Source organism: Xenopus laevis, chromosome 1L (assembly GCF_017654675.1).
Source record: "Xenopus laevis strain J_2021 chromosome 1L, Xenopus_laevis_v10.1, whole genome shotgun sequence".
In the NCBI taxonomy this organism is placed as follows: Eukaryota; Metazoa; Chordata; class Amphibia; order Anura; family Pipidae; genus Xenopus; species Xenopus laevis.
In genome coordinates, this window is record NC_054371.1 from 177534700 (window position 1) to 177561944 (window position 27245).

The window sequence follows — 27245 nt, forward strand, 5'->3', positions numbered from 1 at the left end:
GCCGTACATTAGTTTAAACCCGCCTTCATAAATTACACAGATTGCTACTTGCAAAAATCCTGAATGTGATCTCTTACCAAACCATCAAATAACTTCCCAGTTATAGGCATCACATTTATTGCCATGACTGAAACCATAGAAACCCTTTTGGAATATTGGAATTATGTTTTTCCATTTTCTAAAAGGCACAGATGAGAATATGCAACAATCATGCTTTATGCAATATACGTGGATATCAGTTATGCAATTCTATATTAATATGAAATGTAATCAGTGGAATACAAATTTTATTTGATTATGTCCATAATTGTATGCCACGAGGGTATGGCCATGGCATGGCTAGATATCTAGCAGCAAAGGAAGTGGCAGACAAACATACATGAAAGACCATTTTATTATGTAGAGATTTATTTTAAAAATACTCTTGTCAACCACCTAGCATCACTAACAAAATGTGTGTTCATAGGATATGACAATGTTTTGATTGTCAGAATCTCTTTAAATACAGCTTTTTGCGATGCTCAAGCAGATGTGGGATTTTAAGTTTTAAATAGCCCTAGGTCTAAATCTGGTATTGTCCAGCTTGTGGCCCTCCAGCTTTTGTTGGACTACAACCCCCCTTGAGCTTCAGGGGAACAGAGAGTTCAGCATCAGTTGGAGTGCAAAAAGCAGATGTTATTCATCTAGAGGTTTTTTTTTTTTGCTGGTTTATATTGCACATTGGGCTGAGGTTTGCATTTATCACATACATATTAACTTGTCCTATAATACCAACAGTCCAATGAGGTTTGATTTCCATCAACAAGCTTACAAAGTAGAGCAAGGACTGCAACCCTGTGGCATGTAAAAGCATCATTCTGACTATATAGATCAAGAAAACTGCAGAGAAGGGTTCCTCCTAGAAGCAACAGCACAAGGACCAAAGATATTAACTCATAAAGCACCGGGACTCTGATAAAAGTAAAAAAACCTGTGTGTTCACTTGAATGTGGGCAACGAGACAAAGTGGCTTCAGGCAAAGCTGAACTATTTTTAGTTTAAATTATAGGAGGCAATTTCTACATCCAAGAATTTTTTGTGCAGCAACTTTGGTCTTGCAGCTAAAATCCACCATGTATTTTCCTCCCAAAGTCTGCAGTCCATTTTGTGTGTGTTATTCCAGCTGGAAAGGATTTCTATTGGTAACTGTGTGTTTGGAATCTAACATAGCAGCTCATGATTCAGGCTCTGAAACATCTTGCGTTAAAACAAAGTAACAAAAAAAAAAAACAGACTGAAAAAAGCTATTTTCAAAGCAGACAGATCACAGGATTAAAAAAATGTGATAAAAAAGTGAGTAATTATACTGTGCTGGTAATGGAAAAGAACTGTAGCGGTGACTCTGAACTAGCCCCCTCAAGATAAAGCGGACATCTATTGCTGCATCTACAAAGTTCCCGAGTTCACATGTAGATCAAATGGGTATAAACATCCATTTGCTGCTGCCAACAGGTTTATGATTATGTATAAAAGAGTGGTAACACCCAAACTTCGGGTCCTGCTTCCTGTTTATGTACAATAATTTAAAGTAGCCGTAAATAATTAATTCTCAAAACCTAAAATAGAAAAAAAAAAAAAAAAAAAGTTGATGGTTTAAGTCCTTCATGCATTTCTGAGGAAGTTCTGGATTAAGGTTAAGATGGCGTCAGGAGCTCTTTGTGATAATGAGCACTGTATGAAGCTGGGTCACATTCTAGATTTTAAATTTTTTGAATGTTTCGAGTCTCTTTTTAAGCAGATCCCCGATCTCTTGCAGTGAGTGAAGGTAGCTGCTGTGAACCTTGTCTACTGCCAGTTTTGTAAACTTCTTTTCATCCTGTGGGAAGGAAAGAGAAACATTAGGTTAAATGTTTAGTGAAAATCAACCAAAACTTTGTAATTGCCTGAGGGTTTAGAAAAATGTCAGTGCACCAAAGTGACAGTTGCTAAATGACTAGATCATAATCGCGTTCGTGTGATTTCATGAAATCTCCCCCTTACTGCTTGCTATGGCTACTGAGCACTGCCTCCTAAAAATCGAGGGCAACAAAGCACCTAAAATTTTCCTCTGTGCTAATTATCCTGGTTGGCAAGGTGTAAATAACATACAAAAAATAGGAATGCACTGAATGCAGGATTAGGTTGAGAGTCTTTTTCAGCAAGATTTGGAATCCAAGAGCCTGGCTGAAACGAATCCGAACCTTACAAAGTGTAAACATTTGCCATAAAAAGCTTCAGCCATGTGTGCATCAATTCTCTCTGCAGAAAACCCAAGTGAAGCTCCCGGAAAAGGATACGGTTTGGGGTTCAGCTGAATCACGTGGATTTGGCTGAATCCAGAAAATAATGATTTGGTGTTGCCCTCGGAATTTACTCGGCAACTACAGACACTTCTCTTTGCAGTACTGCCTACACCTGGCACACCAGCATACCTCTGTCAGTTTATGTGTGAATGTATAGGAGAATGTTTTGTTACTGTTGAGGAAAGTACAACACAGAAGAGCACAAGGATCGTCATCCCACGCAAGTTGTTGGCTAATGAGCAAAGATACCTGCTCACGGGTCTCTTATGTTTTGTTCCTTTGCAGTATATGTAATATAGGATAAGAATAAATTCTGGTACAGACACTGGCCACTCTTTTATTGTATTATTTTTCCGGTCCCTGGCTTGTCTGTCTCTCTGCTTATTTACTACTGACCTGGCCAGGACTGGAACCAGAACAATCTCATTACAACTGTTTTGATGCCATTAACTTACCTCTGAAAATATGATATTGTCCAATGAAAGATCTTCAAGTTTCAGTGCAGTCAGTGAAATTTCCAGCCCTGTTATATGATCAGTCATATTTGACAGCAATGTTTGCAGACCAGTAATATACTCCAGGAAACCAGTGAATACCAGAGGCTGTGACAGGGAAGGGAGAGTCAGAAATTACAGGACATCAAAGTATAAAGCAAACTGCCAATAGTACTGGGCGGAAATCCAAAATCCAGTGTACCATATGCTCACAGACAAGATTTTCATTTGGTTTTTCCTCCCTTTTAAGCCAACATAAGACTTTAAAGGAATTATTCATTATAAAAATAAAAACTAGGTAAATAACAGGATTTTTTTACTTACCGTTAAATCTGTTTCTCTGTAGTCGATAAGGGGGACACAGGGAACGATGGGGTTAAGCTCCATCCTCCGGAGGCAGGACACTTGAATTATTTAAATTGAATGGGCGTGCCAGAGCAGGCTTAACCCCTCCCACTGAACACAGTCTTCAGTTTGTTCCAAAGCCGCTAACGGGAACTATATACATAACAAAAAACTGGCAGAACAGATAACCAGGGGAGAATTCAGTTTTGACAAAAGTCATGGTCGACGGCTCGCCGACGGGCGGGAAGCCCTGTGTCCCCCTTATCGACTACAGAGAAACAGATTTAACGGTAAGTAAAAAAATCCTGTTTTCTCTGCCGTCTCAAGGGGGACACAGGGAACGATGGGGACTTAACAAAGCAGTCCCAACACAACAGGGTGGGGCCGAGCCTAGACCAATAATGTAGAATTACTTAATCACTGAGTGTAACACCTGCCGTCCGAGAGAAGCCTCGGCGGAAGAAAAGGTGTCAACATGATAAAATTTAGCAAAGGTGTGCGTGGAAGACCAAGTAGCCGCCTTGCAAATCTGCTCTAGGGAGGCAGAGTTTCGCCACGCCCAGGAGGCCCCCACCGCTCTAGTGGAGTGGGCCCGGATACCGTCTGGTGGACTCTTCCCCTTTACTCGATAGGCATGTTTGATTGTCTCTTTAATCCAGCGAGAGATGGTCATCTTAGATGCTGCCTGACCTTTGCGTGGGCCAGAAGGAAGAATGAACAATGACTGGGACTTCCTGAAGGGCTTGGACCGTTCAATGTACCAACGGAGGGCTCTGACCACATCAAGGCTGTGTAACCGACGTTCCTTGCTGTTCTTAGGTGCTGGACATAGGGACGGGACTACTATTTCTTGATTGACGTGGAAAGATGAGACGACCTTGGGCAGAAAGGTCGGGACAGTTCGAAGCACGGCTTTATCTTTATGAAAGATCAGAAAAGGTGGATTGCAGGAGAGAGCGCCAAGCTCTGAAACTCTTCGAGTGGAGGTAATAGCCATAAGGAACACCACCTTCCAGGTGACCCACGTATCGGAGATCGAGCTCATCGGTTCAAAGGGGGGATCAAGAAGAGCCTCCAAGACTAAGTTGAGATCCCACCCCGCTACGGGTGGTTGGAATGGAGGAGCAATGTGAGCAACACCTTGAAGAAATGTACGTATGGCATCTTCGTTGGCCAACCTATGCTGAAACAACACCGACAGGGCAGATACTTGGACCTTGAGGGAGCTAGTCTTCAGACCCATCTGTAATCCGTGTTGAAGGAAAGACAGGACTCTAGGAATGTTGAGGTGAGTGAAGGGGAGTTCAGCAGCCCTGCACCATGTAGAGTAGGCATTCCACACCCTATAGTAAGACTTGGAAGATGAAGCTTTACGTGCCTTGAGCATGGTAGGAATGACGTCCTCTGTTACACCCCTGCTCCGCCAGATGGATGCCTCAACAGCCACCCCGTCAATGCGAAGAGACCTGGATTGTGATGCACTATTGGGCCTTGCTGTAGAAGGTCTGGTCGGAATTCCAGCCGAATGGGAGGCGCTATTGACATTTCTTGGAGGTCGGAAAACCATGTCCTCCGTGGCCAAAATGGGGCCACAACTATCACTACTGCCTGGGACATCTTTATCTTCTTTAGAACTCGTGGCAGCATAGGCAGAGGAGGGAAGACATATGCTAGCTTGAAGTCCCAGAGCTGAGTCATGGCATCCACCCCCGCGGCTAGAGGATCTCGGTAGCGAGCGAAGAACCTTGGCACTTTTCGATTGAGTCTGGACGCCATTAGATCTATACTTGGACGTCCCCAACTCCCGACAAGTAGGTCGAAGGCCTCCGGGTGCAATTCCCATTCCCCGGAATGCAGCTGGTTCCGGCTGAGAAAATCCGCCTTCGTGTTGGTCACGCCTGGAATGTGTATCGCCGACAACTTCACTGCATTGCTTTCCGCCCAATGCAGAACTTGGCTGGCCTCCGTCAGTGCCAACTGACTCCGAGTTCCGCCTTGGCGGTTTATGTATGCCACTGTGGTGACATTGTCGCTCTGTATGCGAACAGATTGCCCTTGAAGTTGACTCGTCCACTGATGAAGTGCTAATTTTACTGCCCTCAATTCGAGGATGTTGATTGGGAGGCAGGCTTCTTGCTGGGACCAAAGTCCCTGTGCTGACTGATTGTCCCAATTCGCCCCCCAGCCCTGAAGGCTGGCATCTGTGGCTATCACCTTCCAATCCGGGGTTGCCCAGGACTGGCCCGTGGCAAGATTCTCGTGGACCAGCCACCAGCGGAGCGCCTCTCGAGTGGTCTGTGTCAACCGAAGTGGTCGTGATAATGCTCCCCCTTCCAGGTGGAAAGAATGTTGGCTTGCAGGGGACGCAAATGAATCTGTGCAAATGGAACCGCCTCTATGACGGAAACCATCGTTCCCAGAACCTGCATCGCCTTGCGAACTGTAGTGGTTCGGTTGGATAAGAGGGATTGTACTTGACTCTTTACTTTGGTCTGTTTGTCTGTTGGTAGACTGACAATCTGCATCTCTGTGTTGAAGTCTAGTCCCAAGAAGGTCATTTGGCCACTTGGGTAGGGGTTGGATTTCTTCCAATTGATGGTCCACCCGAAATCCTGGAGCAGGAGGACTGCCTTGTTGAGATCCATCTCCGCCTTCTGCGGCGATGCGGCTGTCAGAAGAAGATCGTCTAGGTAAGGTGTCACCGATAATCCCTGGAGTCGTAGGGTCGCTGCAGTGACCGACATAAGCTTGGTGAACACCCTGGGAGCTGACGACAGGCCAAAGGGAAGAGCTACAAATTGGTAATGTCTGTTCTTGAACGCAAAGCGAAGATAGCGGTGGTGAGGAGGCCAAATTGGGACATGCAAATAGGCGTCCTTGATGTCCAGAGACATCATTAGTTGATTCTGTTCCATTCCCCGTATTACTGACCGAAGTGTCTCCATTTTGAACCGTACATGTCGAATGAATTTGTTGAGACCTTTGAGATCTAACACAGGTCTGACGGTGCCATCCTTCTTCGGAACTGTGAAAAGGTTTGAGTAAAAACCGGAGAATCTCTCCGGCGGAGGAACGGGTACAATGACTCCTGTTTGCGCCATCTTCTCTATGCATTGCAAGAAGGTTCTTGACTTGGCAGGATTCGACGGGACCCTGGCCATAAAAAAGGTTCTGGGTGGAACAGATGTTAAATCGAGATGGTATCCCTCCGAAACAATTTCGTTCACCCAAGCATCTGATGAGTGAGAGATCCAGACCTCCCGGAATCGTAGAAGCTTGCCCCCGATTTTTTCTAACGATTCCGGAGGGGGTGCCCCGTCATGATGACGCAGGCTTGTCAACTGATGGCTTGTTGTAGGCCTTGTTGTTGTTCTTCCATGATGGACGACCTTTCTCGTTACCTTTGGAACGGAAGTTGGAGCGTTGAGGGGGGCTATGCCGCCGAGAGAAACGTCCGGTTTGGCCACGAAAAAATTTCCCTCGTCTATGAGTTGTGGACGTGCGCCCTCTGGCTTGGGGGAGAAAGGTACTTTTACCTCCAGTAGCTTGGGAGATAATTTTTTCGAGTTCCTCCCCAAACAGTCGTTGCCCCATGAATGGTAGTGAAGTTAAGGCTTTCTTAGAACTTATATCGGCCGACCAACTTTTGAGCCATAATGTTCTGCGAGCTGCTATCGATAGTGCCGAGGTGCGTGCGGTGAGTTGCGCGGCATCTAAGGTGGCGTCGCATAAGTAGCTTGATGCCTCTGCAATAGTCTGGGCGAAAGGTAAAAGTTCATCCCGAGGAACACCTTCCTGAATGTCTCTGACAAGGGACTCCGACCATGCCAGGATGGCCCTGGACACCCAGGCTGACGCTAGACAAGGCCTTAGTGTAGATCCAGCTGAGGAAAAAATGGCTCTCAGAAAACCCTCCGACCTTCTGTCTGAAGGATCCTTAAACGCTGCTGCGTCAGTGACAGGCAGTGTGGTGGATTTGGAAAGTCTGGACACTGGTGCATCCACAGTCGGGGGATTAGACCACTTGTCGACCAATTCTTTAGGAAAAGGATAAGACTTGGTGAACTTCTTGGTAGCCTGGAATTTACGTTCAGGGGCATTCCATTCGTTTTGGATAATACTAGTTAGCTGTTCATGGTCAGGGAAACAGGTTGACAACTTGTGTTGTCTTTTGAAAAGTGAAGACGTTTCACCTTGTTTCTTAGGCTTTTGAGATAAGTTAAGTACCTCGAGTACTCCCTTGATAATGTTATCTATGTCGTGTGGGGAATCCTTATCCCTGCCTTCTTCCCTGTCATCTTCCTCAAACTCAGAAGACTCATCTGAAGAGGGAAGTGCACCTTCTGAAGACAATTGCTCCTCGGCTGAATCATCAGAATGGGATTGAGGATTAACTGCTTTAGTTTCCTCGCAGCGTTTTCGCTTGGCACCTTTCTTAGGTTGAAGGTGTGCTAGGGCCTTCCCTAATGTATCAGCAATAGCTGGTAAACCCTGCAATGATGCCAGGGATTGGGAAAGCTGGACCGCCCACAGAGGAGGTGGTGGGTCAGCAGAGGGACCAGGTGCCGGGTCTGGAGACAAGTCTGGTGATAAGTCTTCAGCCTGTGGTTCTGAGGGACCCCCAGAAGCAGCAGCTGCCCCCTGCCCCCTAGTGCAGGATAAGCAAAGAGGCTCCTTATGGCTCCCAGGCAACTTAACTTGGCACTTGGTGCAGGCCAGGTATCTCACCTGTGTTGTGGAGGGAGCCCTTCCCCCCGCCCTTGTGAATGGCCCCCCTGTCCTACCTTCTGCCATTATAGTGTCAGTGAGAGGGGTTGAGTCGTGTTCAGTCTCGCCTGCAGTGTGAGAAGCGAACGGCACGAAGTCTAAAATGGCCGCCGGAACGCATGCGTTTCTACGCATGCGCGAAAACGCGAGGGAGACTGCCGCGCCAAAAAGAAATGGCCGCTGGAACGCAGATGCGTTCCACACGGAGCGAACCGCTGCGAGCGACGGAGTTAGCCGCTCTCCCCCAAACTGACAATGGCGCTGTAAGTAGCAACAGTCCAAGGACCCTCCCAGGTCACAGAGCTGCAGCAGGCAAGACAGGAGGGCATTACTATAGCCAAGGACAGGCAGGCAGCGGGCCCAGGCGGGGGGAGGGGGGGGCTGGGGTTGGTAAGGGCAAGTGGCAGCAATAGGGTGCCCCCCAAGGCCAGAACCCATAAGTAAATGAGCCACTTACCCCTCACACCGGCCAGACCGTCTGCAATGAAGAAAACAGAGCAGGAAATCGTCTGGGTGGTCGGTTATAGCCTGTGGGCTAGGGAAGTGACCCCGGTGGGTTAAGTCCTCGTAGGGGGTTAACCAATGTAAAGCAGGGAACCCTGATTACGGTATCACCCCGGGTGTCAGCCAAAAGACTGACCGAAGAATTCCATGTCTGAATGTCCTTCCTCCCGGTAGCAGGACACTTAAAAAACTGAAGACTGTGTTCAGTGGGAGGGGTTAAGCCTGCTCTGGCACGCCCATTCAATTTAAATAATTCAAGTGTCCTGCCTCCGGAGGATGGAGCTTAACCCCATCGTTCCCTGTGTCCCCCTTGAGACGGCAGAGAAAGATAGGCTGTGCAAAATAAAAAATGTTTGGAATATAGTTAGCCAAAAATGTAATGTATAAAGGCAGGAGGGACTGGATGTCTAACATAATAGCCAGAACACTACTTCCTGCTTTGCAGCTCTATTGGTTTTCAATTGGTTACCAGGCAGTAACCAATCAGTGATTGAGGGGGACCACTTGGGTCAAACAAACTCACTGAACAGAAATGTCCCATGTGGCCTCCCTTCAAGTCGCTGACTAACTCAGAGTTAGAGAGCTGAAAAGCAGGAAGTAGTGTTCAATTATGTTAGACACCCAGTCACTCCAGCCTTTATACATTACATTTTTGGCTAACTAACTATATTAGAAACATTATTTATTTTGCACAGCCTATCTTATTTACCCAGTTTTTATTTTCACACTGAACTGTTCCTTTATAATGTGCATGGCATGCTCTATTTGCAGTATGCATGTCATGATTAAATATACCAGTCGTTGCCAAGTAACAGAACACAATTGAATTTGGGACCAATTACACTTCCCAGAATCCCCCTGGACTTACTGTAGCACAGCTGTCTTTTTTCTTCTTTTTCTTTTTTTGTAGATTTGACTTAAACGGCCGCAGGACAGCAGCAAAATAACTGGATACCCATAAACTAAGTGAGATTGTCTGGGTAAAAAAATAAATAAAACAAACACCCTTTATTAATATTTCTTCAGTTAAAATGAACAGGCAAAGTGAAAAAGTATACACTAGATTCTAGACAGCGCTGTTAAAATAGTTACAGTTCACGAGAAGGCTTTATTTTATTTTTAGGGGCTGTGGTTGTAAGCAAAAAAACTGACCTCAACAAAGAAAACCAAATTCTCTATAATATGGGAGGATGTTCGGCAGCTCCCTCCCTGGATGTCCATGATGTCCCCTTTGCAGCGATGAAACAGATCTGAAGAGAAAGGACAATACAGACCGTTTCAATGTTAAAAGAACTGTGCCACCGAGTCTTCCATGTGCTGTGACCACAACACTTACCTTGTAAATCTTCTAGTAAAGACTTTAATTTCTTCCCTATTTTTTCTTGGATTTCACATGTATCATCTAAAAAAAAAAAAAAAATACATCAGCTTTACAATAGGAGTGTAAACTGCCTGTAAACTAAAGGCTTACAAATGGGAAACATTGAGCCTTTCTGTATTCTCCTGAAGGCACCATTCAGGGCATCTCAGTAGACTCTTTAAAGAAGTGTATTCTTTACATTAATTGATCAGCGCATAGGGATTCATTAAGTGTGAATGGACCCATTCTTCTCACAGCTACTCAAAATGGTGATCCCATGGATCAGCCAAGTCATGCAGCGAACCCCAGATGTTCCCACACCTCCTACCCTTTATAGACAATTAAGGGAGGGGGATGATCACCAAGAGACATCCTCTTTGTTTGGCAAAGAAGGTTTTTTAAAATAAATCATACTTCAAGCTGTTCAACGCATTTATTTATAGGGGTTATTCCCCTTAGAATTAACTTTTAGTATGATGTAGACATTCATATTCTAAGACTATTTGCAGTTGGTTTTCATTTTTTATTTGTGTGGTTTTTCAACTAAGGCTTTTGTTCAGCAGCTCTCCAGTGTGAATTTCCAGCAGTTAGTTGTTTGATAGGGTCAAGTTTACCCTTGCAGCCAGGCAGTGGTTTAAATTAGGGACTGGAATATAAATAAGAGAAGGCCTGTATAAAAGATTAGTTATAAAAAGTAATAACATTGCAATTGCAGCCTCATAGGGCAATAGTTTTTCTGGGCAGACAAAATTCAAAAACACAAATTGAAAAGTTGTTAAAGGAACAGTAACGTCAGAAAATAAAAGTGTTTTAAAGTAATGAAAATATAATGCAGTGTTGCCCTACACTGGTAAAACTGATGTGTTTGCTTAAGAAACACTACTGTTGTTTATATAAATGAGCTGCTGTGTAGCAATGGGGGCAGCCATTCAAAGAAGAAAAGGCTCCGGTTACACAGCAGATAGCAGATAAGCTCTGTCTGTTTAATGGTGTTAACTGTTATCCACTATTTAACCTGTGCCATATAGCCGTTTTACAATTTCCGCCATTGCTACACAGCAGCTTGTTTATATGAACTATAGTAGTGTTTCTGAAGCAAACAGATCAGTTTTACCAGTGCAGGGCAACACTACATGATATTTTCATGACTTTAAAACACGTATTTTTTTGGTGTTACTGTTCCTTTAAGAAAGGGCCATTCTAGAACACAGTAGAAGTTAACTATCCCTTTAACTGGTTTTGCAACATTCCCTTCATTATTACATGAAAGCCTACATGAAAGCCTAGATGGTTAGTATATCGGTCACTCAATTGGAATTTGACTTTTTCAGATCAGGAGGACTGCTGCTTTGGATGCATGAAGATGTAGAATGTGGAGTAAGCTTTTTTTACCCACTAGAACTCCAGCTAGCAATGTATTTGCCTATTTGTGCCAACACCATCAGCACAGTAACTCACAGTTACATAGGCCAAGACATCTTGTGTATAGTTAAAAGCTTCTTTCAATATCAGTCATGCAGAATTATGAAATAAAGAATAAAACTAACAAAAAAAAAAAAAAGAATGACAAGTTAATTTTTACCTATGCCACTCATATCCAGATCATAAATATCATTCACAAGTAGAAGAGCCTCTTTCTGGCACTGACAGGCTCCGCTACGCAGGAATCCGCTAAGTCGTGTTGCTGGGGGACCAAGGAAAGGATACTAGGAAGCAAACAAATTAAAATGACAGAAAATGAGTCAGAGGAACAATAGTATACTATGTGGTGTTCTGATCCTGCTGAAGCTATAGTGGGTGCAACAAATACTAAGGATGCAGGACTCTGTACCGGCACTCAAAGTCAATGTAAACAGGGGACGTGCCCCTTGTGTTTATTAGGTCACTCAATGATCAGCGACGCTGTATCATCCCTTGTAGTCAAAGGCCAGCAGATGGAAGCAGTGTCCCTTGCTCAGTCCCCCAGGCAATGCATTTGGGCTCAGAGAACTTATATCTGGCCTCATTGCTATTTACAGACACAAATCAGAGATTTTATCAGAGATATTAAAATAGGTATCTGTTTCTACTTTAGCAGAATACCCCCTTGCTTAGCCCTCTATAAAAGCCTACTAGGGTGATCATTAGATCTGTATGAAGGGCTCACGTTGGTGCTGCTTTAATTATTTAATTAAATTGACTTTTGCGAAAGGATATTAGGAAGCCATTTTGAAGTAGAACTGACAAAGAAGTAGGGTGGAAATGTTGCACATAATGTTTTGGGGTTCTGCAACTACATAATGAAATCACCGCCCTTCAGCAGTGAAGATACGTGTCTCCGAATATACAGCCAGTAGTTCCCGGTCTGCTTTTATGCAGATTCCCAGCCCATACTCTGTGCTGATTACCTAAGCTTAGGGGCCGACTCACAATATACTGTATAAATAGAATATGAATGTCACAATACAAGGCTGATTAGCAAATAAAGATTATTAGTACATAGCAGCTCTGATACCAGTGAAATTCTCATCAGAAGGCATTCTGTCATGATTTTTATGGTTTACTTTTTATTTCTAAATTACACTGTTTACATTACAAATAATTAACTCTACCATTTAAAATTTTATTCTTGAACCAACAAATGTATCTTTTTTTAGCTGTAATATTGATGAGGAGGTAATCATCTCAGTGCATTGCATCTGTTCCGAGCTTTGAAAAAGAGCCACTTAAGGATGGAATTGCTTTGAGACAGCTATTTTTTCTCTTCTTCTCTTTAAACCACAACTTAAGTTGTGCTCCCTGGCCTACCACCTAGTGGTAAATATAAGAATAGCACCTAATCAGGAAAAAGCAGGGTTGGGTGTTTTTCTCATGTTTTAGCATTGCAAACAAATCCTTCAGCAGGATTGTTTTGTGACAAAAAGTCATGCAATTTCCCTCCCCTGCACCTAATTTACATCCTGCTGAAAAAGGGTGAATCCTGCTGAATCCCGAACTGATTGAAGGATTTGGTGCATCCCTAATTTCTAGCCATATTCTTTTTTTGGGTTTAGTTCTCCTACAAAATAACTTCTAGAATGTAGGGTTACCTGCTAGTAAAAATTTATGATGCAATAAAAGTCACAAGCAACTCCTAATTATGGCTTAAATAGCAAGCTGAGTGATAATTATACACAGAACTAGAGTTTACTTTAGCTTTTTAAATGATTTACAACATGCCCTAGGCAATAATTTGAAATTATCTGCTTTAGGGAATGAAGGGAAAAACATTACTGCTCATCTGTTCTGACCTTTCTCTAAAATTTGAGTCTGTGTGTATAATGTGTATACTCCGAATTACAGAAAGGCTGAATTACAGAAAGGCTGTCTCCCATAGACTCCATTTTATCTGAATAATTCAAATTTTGAAAAATTATTTCCTTTTTCTCTGTAATAATAAAACAGTACATTGTAATTATTTAATGTTTACATGATTTTCTAGAAGACTTAAGGTATGAAGATCCAAATTATGGAAAGATCCATTATCCGGAAAATACCAGGTCCCGAGCATTCTGGATAACAGGTCCCATACATGTTCTAATTTGTAATAACATGGGCTTAATAAAAGGTTCCCTAAATAGAACTTGCATTGCAAGGAAAGCGGTAAATGCATTACATATAATGCACACTATTATGGGAGGAAATAGAATTGATCTGTAAACGTAAATTCACTTTTAAATATAAGTAGATACTACATCACATTAATCTCAGTAATATTTGTCCATAGTATAAGTAAATACAAAAGGCCAAATCAATTTGAAGGTAAAAATGAACAGTTTCCAACCTACCTGATGTGTTAAAAGGAGCCGTTTAGGTTAGAAGCACTCGCAGTATAAACGTGTTATGAGAAGAAGGCATGTCCCTGCAATTTTCATTTTTACAACAAAAACTTACATTGGTACTACATTTCCTAAACCAATCTGAACAAAACTACCACGTACATGTTGGAATCATTTCAGAACCTAATACACCAAGGGGATTATTTATCAGAGGTCGAGTTTTTTTTTTTTTTTTACCTCAAATGAATGCAAATGAACGCGAATGAACTCAAACGAACTCAAATGAACTTAAATGAACTCACAACTTGAATGGTATCCTATTTAAGAAATAAACTTGAATGGGAAAAAAACAGATTGTGTGAGTTCAAGTCCTGAAACCTGGAAACTCGAATTAATCGATTTTTTTGGGGGGGGAAAAAACTCGAATCATTCAAGTTTTCAGGGAAAACCCTCTGAAAAAAAACTTGAACATCATGAAGGCTGTTAACATCTTCAAATGGTTCAAGGGACCTCTGGCGTTGACTCTTATATGACATTGACACGTTTAAAAAGTTTTTTTTTCCAATTTGATTTTTTTCCAGGGTCGGGGTATAATAAAGTTCGAAAAATTTGAGTTAAAAAAAAAAAACTTGAAAAATATAAAGGGAAACAGTCATGGGAAAAAAAGTTTTTTTCAAAATGAATCAGTTAATAGTGCTGCTCCAGCACAATTCTGCACTGAAATCAGTTTCTCAAAAGAGCAGATTTGTTTAAATTTAATTTTGAAATCTGACATGGGGCTAGACATATTGTCAGTTTCCCAGCTGCCCCAGTCATGTGACTTGTGCTCTGATAACTTCAGGCACTCTTTACTGCAAGTTGGAGTGATATCACCCCTCCCCCTGAGCAGCATAACAACAGAACAGTGGAAGGTAACCAGATAACAGCTCCCTAACACAAGATAACAGCCTGGTAGATCTAAAAACAGCACTCAATAGTAGAAAGAAGGTCCCACTGTGACACATTCAGTTACATTGAGTAGGAGAAAAAATAGCCTGCCTGAAAGTAATTCCTTTCTTAAGTGCTGACTCCTTCTGAAAGCACATGACCAGGCAAAATGACCTGAGATGGCGCTTACACACCAATATTACAACTAAAAAAAACAAATACACTTGTTGGTTCAGGAATGAAATTTTATATGGTAGAGTGAATTATTTGGAGTGTAAGTGTAATTTAGAAATAAAACTACATCATAAAAATAGAGTTTTGAGCAAAAAATACAACTCGGAAACTCAAATTTTCGTTAAAAAAACAACTTGAACCTTAATAAATCTGCCCCTAAATGACATATAAATTGAATAAACAGAAAGAAAAAAACAATATAATTCATACTTTCCTGCAGTACTCATACCTTTATCTGTCTCTCATTAAAGGTCTTGGCAGCATCCAGTGACGCCTCAAACTGCTGTAACAATGCTCGGACAATGTCAATCTTGGATGAGACTCCATTTTCTGTACCCTTCTGAGAGTTCTTGGGCTCAGGCGTGTGACTGAGAGCGGTCAGACCACTAACTAACCGTAAAGTGAGAGATCGGACACGCAGCCAGATAGTCTCTTCCTCCAGGGACAGCTTTCTATGGTCTTCTGAAATGTCTCTGAAACAACAGAAATCCCAATGTGCATAAGTGCTTGTGCAGTCTGTGCAAATATTCGGCCAATTAATAGAAAAATGATGAGTGAGCTTTGATTTTGACCAAACAGGCTGCCAGAACTGGGCTCATGAGGAGCATATAGCTACAAGCCCACAATATGGCATGCCTACCTTGCTTCTCTGAATGCTTAATAAATATTTAACAAAAATCAGTTTTAAAAAGTGTTAAAACATCACATTTACATTTTAACCCAAAAATATGTTGCAAATTTCAGGAAATATGAGGTCTGTTCTACAGACCAATATTTCTAGGTGCTGTGTGAATGGCAGATTGTGTAAAAAGGTAAAGACATACTGTAAAATGCAACAAGAGTGTGCAAATGAGAGGGCAGCACATATGGCTTCCGTTGCTGGTCTCACTTTTTAAAAGATTCCTGCAACAAAAGCTTTTAAAAAAAGGGAAGGGAAATTGCTGCATATGTCTTGTTTTTATTGAACTATAGAAAGACTACTTGTGTTATGTAAATCCATCACTACATGTACAATGAAGCAATGGCTGGATTATTTATGGATATCAGCTGGAATACATAAGCACATATTTTCATGCACCATCAGGTAATTAATGGCATGTGTTTTCTCCAGTTTTGCACAAAAAATATACACGGCACTGTATAAGGGATCATTAATAACAACAACAGCAGCGTAGGATCCATTATCTAGAAACTTGCTAAACTGGAAGCTCTGAAATATCCCAGTTCTGCTTCTCAAAGGGGGAATGTGACATAGATTGACAAAGGAAACCGTTTTTGCACTGCGAACAATTTTGCCTTTGCGAAAGTTTTACAAACATTTTGTGAACGCTATGCTCCACACACAACAGTATTAGAGCAATTGCAAGTTTTATAGTTTACGGAAAAAGTTGTTGCATTTGCTCCAAAATTTACACTACCTTCAAGCAGGTCAAAAGTATGTAATGCGCAATTACAATTCGCAATGCAATAAAAACTTAAAACATAATATTGCATAGTGCAAACTTTTATTCTTATTTGTGCACAAATTTGCTCTCTTTGCAAATTTTATTACATTTCCCCCAAAATGAACAAATCAACATTCCAACCAATTTGCTTTTTCCTCTATGGGGCTCATTTACTTGCAACTGTCTATAGAAATCCATCAGTTCTTAAAGGGAATGTCAACCCCAAAAAAATATTCTGAATTTGAAATATACATTCATTACAAATTTTCAATGGTTATTAAGTTATTTGTATATGTCTTTATATTCAAATCAGTGTTTGTCTGTCCTCTCTATTCCCTGCCCTGATGTCTCAGACTGCTGATACAATGTAAGATAGGGCAGCAGACCTGTCTTTGCTGGAGAACTAAGACTTTTGCAACATTGTTTAAAACAACCTTGGTGGTTCACCTTTAAAGGGCATCTATCACAGCCAAAATCAAACACATTAACAATCTGACCAGTACAACTTAAACACGTTTAATCAAACTACATATACAGTTTCTTGAAGAAAAAAAAAACAGCAGTTTTTAAAAAATGCCTTACTTTGTCAAATGGGATCTTTCACTGAAGGAGTCCATACTGTGACTATAACATGCAAATGAATGCCTAGCTCTAGTAAACTCATCCGCTAGAAGTATCACAGGATTTCCCTTTCTTGTCCTCTGCTGGTTGTCATTATGCAAATGAAGGGCACATACTAACTTCCAGACAGGTGGCAGTACTACTGAACAGCAGCTAACTCAGACATTTGGCTGATTTGAAAATAGCTTAGAATGGTTGTATGGCAACCAAGGAATTTCAACTGAGCATGTGAGATTTCAGAGCTGCAGTTGGCTTGGGAAGATATAGGTAGGAGGAGCCAGTGAAATCCAAGATGCCTGCCTCAACTAGAACTGCAGTGGAGATAGGGGAGATCTTGCAGAAGGAATAGTGAGCTGATGATTTACATTTTACAAACAATTATAACTGTTTCAAAAATGTATTGAACTTTCACATAGTGTATTTACATAGTAAATGATTTTAGTTATGATTGGTGCCCATTTCAGTTAACTTTTAGTATTCTATAAAATGGCTTATTCTAAGCTACTATACAATTGGCCTTCTTTTTCTAGTTTTTTTTTTTAATTATTTGCTGCATTCTGAATCTTTCCAGCTTTCAAATGGGGGTCCCTGACCCCAGCTAAAAACAAGTGCTCGGTAAGGCTACACATGTATATAGTTATTGCTACTTTTTATTAATCCTCTTTCTATTGAGGGCCTCTGCTATTCATATTCCAGTCTCTTATTCAAATCAATGCATGGATGATAATTTGGACCCTAGCAACCAGCTGAAATTGCAAACTAACGAGCGGTGGAATAAAAAGCTAACTAACAAAAAATGAAAACTAATTGCAAATTGTATCAGAATATCACTCTCCACATCATACTAAAAGTTAATTTAAAGGTGAACAGCCCTTTAAGCAAAAGCTGCTTTCAATAGCAATTGTTTTTACAAATGCAGTAACTTTAAAAGCACTGTAAATTTTTAATAAATCTATATTGGAAAGTTGCTTAGAATAATGTTTTCTCTTTAGGCAAATTCTAATTTTGGAGTGGATTGCCCTTTAACAGTCTACTACAAGTTAGATTATGAAGGTAAAGATCTGAGCTGTTGCTGTAGATAACACTGGTGCAATTTAGCAATTGTCCCCTGTATGTCTTATTTGATGAATCAATGTTTGGCGTAAAACAATGCCACTGACACTTGTGTTTCCAGTAACCATAAGTCATGGGGCTCCATATTACAAAAAGACCACTTATTGGGGGGGGCACATTCTGGATAATATATGCCACATATCAAATAAACGTAAGGATTATCTCACACAAAATCAGCCTTTCCTACTATATATTGTAGATTACCAGGGTGTAGCGAATGAATATTTTAGCATTGTAGTCAAGTCATCAAGAATTAAAATTTTACCCAGCATCCAAAGCAGTGTCGAAGGAGAACTAAAGTTTAAATAAAGAGGTAGGCTATAAATGTTGTACATTATGTTTGGGGCTTCTGTACCAGCACCATACAACCACAGGCCTTTAGCAGTAAAGATGTGTGCCTCCAAAAATGCTCCAGTAGCTCCCCATCTTCTTTTCTGCTGATTCACTGCACATGCTCTGTGCTGCTGTCACTTACTGAGCTTAGGGACCGACACACAATATACAGTACACATAGAAATGTCACACTATAAGGCTGATTAGTAATTAATACAGATAATTACTACATGGCAGCACAGAAACCAGTGCACCTAGAATCATAATTTAACTCAGCCCTGTAGCATCAGCTTATATTACAGGACAACCTCATTTTCTGCTTGATAATTTGTGACAAATGCTAAACTTATCTTCTCAACAGCTGTCCAGAGCCTTCTGAACATGTGTCACACTTTCCAAGATGTTGACCCCCTGTGACAAGTTTGAAATCCTGGCTCATTGCCGTTATTGAGAAGCTGAAACTTTAGGCTAGTGCAGTAAGTTCAGTATATAAAATAAGCCATTTTTAGACATTCATTTTTAGGGTTTATTTCTCCTTTAATCAGAACAAGGTCATTATACCTGTCCTTTGGATCCCAGTTAAAGAGAACCGTTAGGTCCCGGTTGTCCCGTAGGTCCTTCCATGGAATGTCATCCTCCTCTGGGCTCAAACTCATGGACTTTATGCTTTCTTCTAGACTACTGGAACTGCAAGGAGACCAAAATTACATTGAGAAATAGTAGGGCAAAGCACTTACCCCATACATAGCAACATAAGTGTATGATGTCAACACGCTAAAAGGGACACAATTAGTCCTTTGATTAAGCTTAGGTTGATCAATAAACACGTTGTCCTTGATGGGGAATATACCCCAGTTCAAACGATGCGTTCTCATGTAGAATGATGTAGGCTGACCCACAGTTATTTATCCTGTCATAGTGCCATTTAGGCAGTTCAGGAGATGAATGTACTTTCTGTTCTAGACAGCACTGCTGAATCACAGATGCTAACCGAGGAGTGCATGTGCATTAGCACCCTATAGCTCTTACAATCTTTCATTCACTTAAACACACTGTCCAGTAGTGATGTGCGGGCCTACCTCAGCACTTCCTTTGCGGGCAGATTCGGGTTAAGGTCTTCTGTCTGTTCTCCCCGCCCATGACCTTACACTGCCTGTCTCTATTTTTATAGGCGTGCACTCGCCCCGCCCCATTTGTGACATCTTTGGCGGTGCTATAAATAGATGGGAGGAAGCAAGTGTGGGCAGGCTCGGGTGCGGGTCAACTCAAGAAAAACCCGACCTGCACATCACTATTGTCCAGTTATCTTTGCTTCTGACCTGCTGTGCTAGCGTGGTGCTGCAGTCAGGGTAAAGAACACTGTATGTCAAAATCTATTTTACAAGAAGCAGGAGAGAAGTAATTATCTTTATTCAGTCAGCTGCAGGTAAAATGCTGAAATCAAAATGTGATTGGCTGGTGTGGGTTACAAATCAGGTACAAACTTTCTCACAGAATAGAAAAAAAACGGAATTTTAGCTTTGAACCTGGAAGTAAGGACAAGCAGGCCAAGCCTGTATTGTGCCCAATAGTCCGACCTAACATTCTAGTTTCACAGAACTCCAGTGTTAATATCAAATGCACTTACATATCAGCTTCAAGTAAAAGGTCCAATAGCATGCGTTCTGTGCGAACTTGTGCAAAGTGTAGAGAATTGTTTAGCCTGTTTCGGAAAGCAATGAATTCTGGGATTTTCTCAAATGCGCCGTACTTGTAAGCTTGTATAATATATTCTGAGGTCTTTATGGGAAGAACAAAAAATGAAAAGGAAGTATAACTAAAAGCACAAAAGTTGAAATATTTAGGAAGATACACACTAAATCCACCTTTAACTTAATAAAGGAACAGTAACATCAAAAAATTTAAATGTAATAAAAATATAATGCAGTGTTGCCCTGCACTGGTTATACTGCTGTGTTTGCTTCAGAAACACTACTAATGATTACCGGTATATAAATAAGCTGCTGTGTAGCAATGGGGGCAGCCATTCAAAGGAGAAAAGACTCAGCAGATAAGCTCTGTAGAACATAATGTTATCAGTTATCTACTATTTAACCTGTGCCATATACGGTAGCCCTTTTTCAATTTCCACCATTGCTACACAGCAGCTTGTTTATATGAACTATAGTAGTGTTTCTGAAGCAAACACATCAGTTTTATCAGTGCAGGGCAACACTACATGATATTTTCATTACTTTAAACCACTTTCAAGTTTTGATGTCACTGGTCCTTTAAGCTTATTCAAGAGAATAACCACTGTTTTAAGGTAAAAATAGAATGCAATACAGCCATATTAACTAAATAGTAAATTAGAACCTTGAGAAAGTATATCAGCCCTATGCTAAATATATGCACAAAGCCCCACCATGTGCCCTCCTCCTCGACAACCACGAAGAGTGTGTTAGCAGTGCACGTCGGTGCTGTTTATATAATGGTAAATCCTACAACAAAAAAACATTTTTGCTGAATATTATTGTCTCAGAAAGTTGTCCCCCAAACTAAAGAAAATATTAATATGGTATACACATTACAATTACTCACATCTTTCTGGTTGGAGTGGAAAAATCTGAGAGCTGCGTTGCAAGCTTGGGATGCAGAATTATATTGGCCCAGAGATCCTGCAAACCGGGTCAGTAGGTAACTGCAAAAGGTTAAATACAATTATTGGTGATTATTAGGGATGCATCGAATCCACGATTTTGGATTTGGCCAAACCCCGAATCCTTTGTGAAAGATTCGGTCGAACACTGAACCCTAATTTGCATATGCAAATTAGGGGTGGGAAGGGGGAAAACAATTTTTACTTCCTTGTTTTGCAAAAATTCACGCGATTTCCCTCCTCGCCCCTAATTTGCATATGCATATACAAATTATGAATCCTGGATTCGGTGCATCCCTAGTGATTATGTCATACAGCACATTCACACCCAGTTCTATGCTACATTAAAGGAAAACTAAAACCCCAAAATGAATACTTAAGCAACAAATATCTATATCAAATTAAGTGGCATATTAAAGAATCTTACCAAACTGGTATATATATTTAAGTAAATAATGCCCTTTTACATCTCTTGCCTTGAACCACCAATTAGTGATGGTCTGTGTGCTGCCTCAGATATAATCTGACCAGAAATACTGCAGCTCTAATAGTAACAGGAAGACGTGTGGGAAGCAAAAGACACAACTCTGTCTGTTAATTGGCGCATGTGACCTAACATGTATTGTTTGTTTGTGTGCACCGTGAATCCTACGATCCCAGGAGATGGAGCATACTACTATAAAAATGGTTTATTTACATGAAGCAGGGTTTTAGATATGAGCTACTTTACATTTTTAGAGACCTACATTGTTCGGGGAGTATAGTTTTACTTTAAGAAGTAGTTGTAAGCTTTATGCATTGACCGCTTGGTCGTACACCAGATGTTAGGTGTATTTTATTGAAATATTCAAACTGTGTAAAAGCAGATGTGAATTTAATCAGTAGCGCCTATGCCCCAAAGGATATAAGAAGTCTAAGAATTATGCTAACACAGAAATACATTACTTTTGAATAAATTTATTGATGAGCAACTCACCCAATTGTATCATGCTGAACGTGTTTAGCATCAAGGCTGGAATAAAGGTCCATAGCGGGTTCAAAAGCTCCAAGTGAGCAGTAGATACGGATAAGCAGTAGTTTAAATTGGGCATTAGATGGACTGTTACAAAGTCCTTCTTCTAATAGGGTCAAACAATGCCATACCGCCCATTCTTCACCTAAACGACAGCAAGGTGTCATGCACTTCAATAAATATATATTATATATATATATAGAATACATTAATAGATAGATAACCCACTTTCAGGACAGATCGAAACAATGGTTTTGGGGTTCTCCTGAATTTAAATGACAATACGGATTGGGTACACTGCAGAATTCATTAAAGATGACATCAATTTGTGCTAAAACAAGTACATGCACATCCATGGCAAAATGGACTTTATGTGCGAATAACTGTACACCACAGCATGCATTCTCTGAACACTACCAGGCCCCACTCTTTGCTATAATCTTAATGAGATGGGTTTTGTAAAAGGAGTGCTGTTTGGAATACTTGCAACCATCATTCAGCCTAGGAAGTGGGTTTTTAGGTTGAATCCAACTCTGAGCCAGGTGTGAGGAACACTAATGACCCCTACAACAACTTCTTGTTAAAATGAACTGGGCGTGCTGGGGCCTTGATATTTACACAAGCACAATTAAAAGTGAGGCAAAGGTTAGAAAATAAACGTTCTGGTTACTAAGAACATAACCCATATTAATGAACACCTGCCTACTTTGTCCTCTGATTAATGATTTTAATTAAACATTCATGTTTAATATACAAACTTACCATTACTCCATAAATCCAGAAGCATATGTGCTCCGATGAGACAGTAGTAGTCTGAGAATTGAAGCTCCGTTTTCAAACAGGATTTTCCTATAAGGATTAAAAGTCATTTTAAGTCTATATTTAAAAAGTATTTGGAGTTCTTAGTTACTTACTAAAAGTCTCTTGCGTGCTACAACAATATTGCACGGCATATATGCTAAAGCACAGCTATGAACTCTTTAAGAAAGCATGGGAACTCCTGCCTGAATTTCAAAATGAGATTTAGTAAACCTGATGTTTTATCCTCGGAGAATAAGGTGCCTGGAAGGCTAGATCTCTATTGAGTCAGTCATAGCATGGAGGGGCTGTGCGGTTACAGACAGAAGTTCATCAATCTGGCTCACAAATGCTACAACTACCATTTTCACTGTCTAAAGAGTAAACCACTATAGATTAAAAAGAATACTAGCCAAAATAGTAAACAAAAAGGGCCCTACTTAATTGAGCTTACAATCTATACATGGATCATTTACTTCTCCCTGGGACCAGGTGCCAGGGCACTTGCTCATAGCACCAGATTAAACATCTAGTGCAAGAAGCAGCGTTATGTATCAGGAGGTGCAGGCCAGCCATATGGCAGGACAGTGTTTTAGGGCACAAGCAGGCAGCAGGAAAGGAAATGCTTAGGGTTATAGCACACGGGCAGATTCGGGGAGATTTAGTCACCTGGCTAATCGCATCTTCTTCGGGGCGACAATCTCCCCGAACTGCCTTCCCCCTGCTAAAATGAAAAAACGCCTGTGGCAATGCACTCGCAGCTCTTTGATTTCCGAAGTCACCCGAAGTTGCCTCACAAGGAAACTTCGGAAATCTAAGTGCTGTTAGTGCATTGTCGCTGGCGTTTTTCATTTTAGCAGGGGGAAGGCAGTTCGGGGAGATTGTTGCCCCGAAGAAGAGGTGATTAGTCGTCAGGCGACTAAATCTCCCGAATCTGCCCGTGTGCTAATGCCCTTATGTGCCTCCCCCCTCCCCAAAACATGAGGTTGGGGTAGCCACAGCTCTATTGAAATTCAAAGACATGGGCAATTTGAAAAACCCGAAGGAAAAAAAAAAAAATAAATAAAAAGTCAGATTGCAGCCTTCTTTGCACCTTGCACACTGCCTTTTAAGGGACATACTCCTTACCAAACTGCAGTCCGTGTCTGTATCTTTCAGTCATTTCTCGCACAGCATTCTGCTTTTCAAGCTTGCCCATTTCATGATAAATGCCAAGCAGACGGATTATTTGAACTACACACAGGTGTCTCTGCAGAGCCTTGGTGTCCCCAGGCAATGCAATTTCACTTTCTGCTGCATGGTTCAACGGTAAAGATCCCAGTAATCGGTTTATAAACTGTAAAAAAAATAAAATAAAAAAATAAAAAAATGTAGCAATTGCTAAAGACACCATGTCAGCCAGGATATTATACAAAACACACATTTATGAGTATCATTTATCTTTCATTCCAATTATTTGCCTTTTTAGTTGAGAATAAATGAAAACGAGAGTAGAGAACATTTCTTGCCTGTGCCATTTTATTTGTCATTGTCGAAGCAATCATCCCAGACGTCTTCAGGAAGGCAAATTTATGGTCACACGGATAGCTATGGTCTGCATAGGCCAAAGAGAATGCCTACACAGCAGAAACCAATCACAATTTGCAAGGTATGGTCTAATTAAAGGCATACCGACTCCTCAAATGATTGCATTGGATTATTGGATTTCAGGCACAAAAAACTGTCCTAAATGAAGTCTTGCTTGGGTTGCAGGGTAGGACATAATGTGAACCATGCACTGAAATGCTCTGCCCAGCACATCAACCCTATATAAATGATGCTACCTCTACTACTGCTCTATTTACCGCAAGTATAAGTATAGAGAAGAATAAAAAATAAATCAGTTGAGCTTCTACTTACACTTGTGTTTTGGCTGGCAGAAAGGAGATCCACAAAGACTTTAATGTCAGTGAAGCAGCATGGCTTGTCTCCAAACTTAATGAAATACTGGTACATCAAATCTTCTGGTTCTCCTGCAAAAAAAACAAATTACCTTAATAATCAGATACAGACAGCTCTGCGGCACATACATGATAATTTATTGTCGCTAAACTGAGTTTCAGATTAAAAGCAGACCCCACTTATGGTATTATAGACTAACATTGCCAATGACTATGCTATTCAATCTTCTTTTTAAACACTTTTAGCGTTATTGAAATCCAAAAGGTACCCCCCATTCTATCTAGTAGTACGAGGCATGGTTCAAGGGGTTTAAAGCCAAACTAGAATGCTGCTCCAACGGTTATCTTTCATACAAATTTATTTTTAATTTACACATGAAGTCATATACACATCTAAACATGCAGCTACCACATTTCACACAAGCAGCAGTTTTAATTTTACCCAGTTTGTATTCATGATTACAGCCTCTCTTTCTCAAACGGCGAATAAGTTCCAGCTTGGCTAGATGTGGGCCTCTGAGCTGGCGTGGACTGTTGGACTCCTTTTCAATCTGTTCTTCTACAAACTTGACTGCCTGTTCTATGGAATGATCCAAATCTCCTTCCAGTGACCTATAAGGGTATAAAAATAAATAACTGGTCCAAAAAATGCCTGCTAAAATTGAGTAAATTAAACGGGATATCTACAAGAAAAGCTAATAAAGCAGACCTGGTGATGCTCCCAAAAAGCCACATTTTAAGTGAATGAAACTGAAAACGGTCTGAAATATAATTCACTCATTGAATGGAGTACAACAGTTCAAAGAAAGTACAAAAAAAAAAAAGCAAACAGGTATAAGGATATGCAAGAGGTTCCCTAATGCATACGTAATATATTTACAAACATGTAAAAGTTAAATTACACGAATACAACAACCATAAGTAAGCATGCTTATTAGAGTACAATTGTCGCATACCCTATGGGGTGACTTACATCTGCCCTTCGTTCGGAGGAGTCCAGGCTTCATCAATAAGGTAAAAGACTGAGTCAAAGTAGGAGAGATAGAACTGCCAGTCATCCGAGCTACATCAAAGAAAAGAAAATACACATCTATACATATCTACACATAAATACACAAATATAATGTTATTTAACCCTTTACAGAGCCTATATAATATGACCACAATGCCGGCACCCTAGATTCTATAATTCCAGTCAGCTCTTTGGTTATGCTATACATTCGTTATAGCGAAGTGTGGCACTGAAAGGAATGCATGAAAAATAATATGAGTGAATGGGGAATTCCACTCAAATGAAAGAAAACGTATTTCTAAGCAACTTTCTAAAATATATTAATTAAAGTTAAGTTATTTGCAAACGTCATAAAAATCTTAAATGCAACTGAAAGTAGTATTTGTGTCCCATTCTGCACAGATGACTGACTTTAAACATCTTAGCAGAAGCCAGCACTCCTTAGGGTGGTGACACACAGTGTTTTCTCAGACGGTGCTGCTATGCCAGAGGAAAAGACAGATCTGACAGGCACAGAAGCTGCCCCATCACTGCACAAACAAGGCAGATGTTGGCTTATTTTCACATCAAAATGTGTCACTCATGCATGCTAATTCGCTGATTCCTGTCAATGTGCAGACCAGATGGGTCAGACGGAAGCAGATTGGCCTTTTCTCAGATGACATATTGATACCAGAGGTTTAAAATACTGGGCATGCCACTGGCTAAAGTCTAAAATAGAATAATGCAAAAAATGCTGTATTTTGCATACTTAATATAAACATGAACTTACTGTACCAGAAGTCTAATAAAACAAATGATTTATGCTTTCAAAGTTGGCCGCAGAGGGTCACCATCTTGTAACTTTGTTATACATCTCTGCAAGACCAAGACCATGCACATGCTCAATGCGGTCTGGGCTGCTGCTTAGACTGAATAATAATCAGAATATGCAGACTGCACTGGGTCCTGTGTGGTCATGTAATCTAATGTGGATTCTATCGTTTTTTTTTTTGTTTAACGGTTAGTCCACACAAGGAGATTCGGGGGGAGATTTAGCCGCCTGGCGACAATCTCCCCGAACTGCATTTGCATATCTTCCCATCCGCTATAATGAAAGGTCGCCTGCGCTAAAGCACACGCAGCACTTAGTTTTCCGAAGTCGGCCGAAGTTTCATCTAGAGGCAACTTTGGGCGACTCCGGAAAATGAAGCACGCTGTGTGCTTTAGCGCACGCGACTTTTCATTATAGCGGATGGGAAGACACGCAAAGGCAGTTTGGGGAGATTGTCGCCCAGAAGAAGAGGCGTTTAGTTGCCAGGCGACTAAACCCCCCCGAATCTCCTCGTGTGGACTAACCCCAATACAAACTTTCTCCAACTCTGCAAAACCAGTGACTGCAGCAAAATAATCCTTCAATTAGAATCCCAGTTTATCTGTTTAAATCTGGTTCCATAATCTTTGTCCCTGCCACTGGAGTTGGAATCATTAAAGGGGATGTAAAGGCAAAAATAAAATCCAATAAGAATCTCTACACAGTTGCTGACTGCTGTACAGGGAAACAAACAAAGCTGCTTGAGTTCTGCATGGCTGGAAAGTAAGGGC

At 40.9% G+C, this 27245-nt stretch overlaps 1 protein-coding gene across 1 annotated transcript in view; it reads right to left on the minus strand.

Annotated features, from left to right (window-relative positions):
* Positions 1 to 376: 376 nt before the first annotated feature.
* Positions 377 to 27245, minus strand: part of naa25.L (N(alpha)-acetyltransferase 25, NatB auxiliary subunit L homeolog) — a 35392-nt gene continuing 8523 nt past the window's right edge. Inside the window, exons 9-24 of the mRNA XM_018263535.2 lie at positions 25623 to 25712; positions 25092 to 25261; positions 24609 to 24721; positions 23838 to 24045; positions 22674 to 22760; positions 21876 to 22056; positions 20842 to 20941; positions 19889 to 20040; positions 18823 to 18948; positions 14979 to 15222; positions 11374 to 11497; positions 9768 to 9833; positions 9584 to 9681; positions 9300 to 9407; positions 2777 to 2923; positions 377 to 1855 (exon numbers count right to left, since the gene is read on the minus strand). Of these exons, the coding sequence (XP_018119024.1) occupies positions 1733 to 1855; positions 2777 to 2923; positions 9300 to 9407; positions 9584 to 9681; positions 9768 to 9833; positions 11374 to 11497; positions 14979 to 15222; positions 18823 to 18948; positions 19889 to 20040; positions 20842 to 20941; positions 21876 to 22056; positions 22674 to 22760; positions 23838 to 24045; positions 24609 to 24721; positions 25092 to 25261; positions 25623 to 25712 (2137 nt within the window). The 3' untranslated portion in view covers positions 377 to 1732. The remainder of the gene's footprint in view (positions 1856 to 2776; positions 2924 to 9299; positions 9408 to 9583; positions 9682 to 9767; positions 9834 to 11373; positions 11498 to 14978; positions 15223 to 18822; positions 18949 to 19888; positions 20041 to 20841; positions 20942 to 21875; positions 22057 to 22673; positions 22761 to 23837; positions 24046 to 24608; positions 24722 to 25091; positions 25262 to 25622; positions 25713 to 27245) is intronic.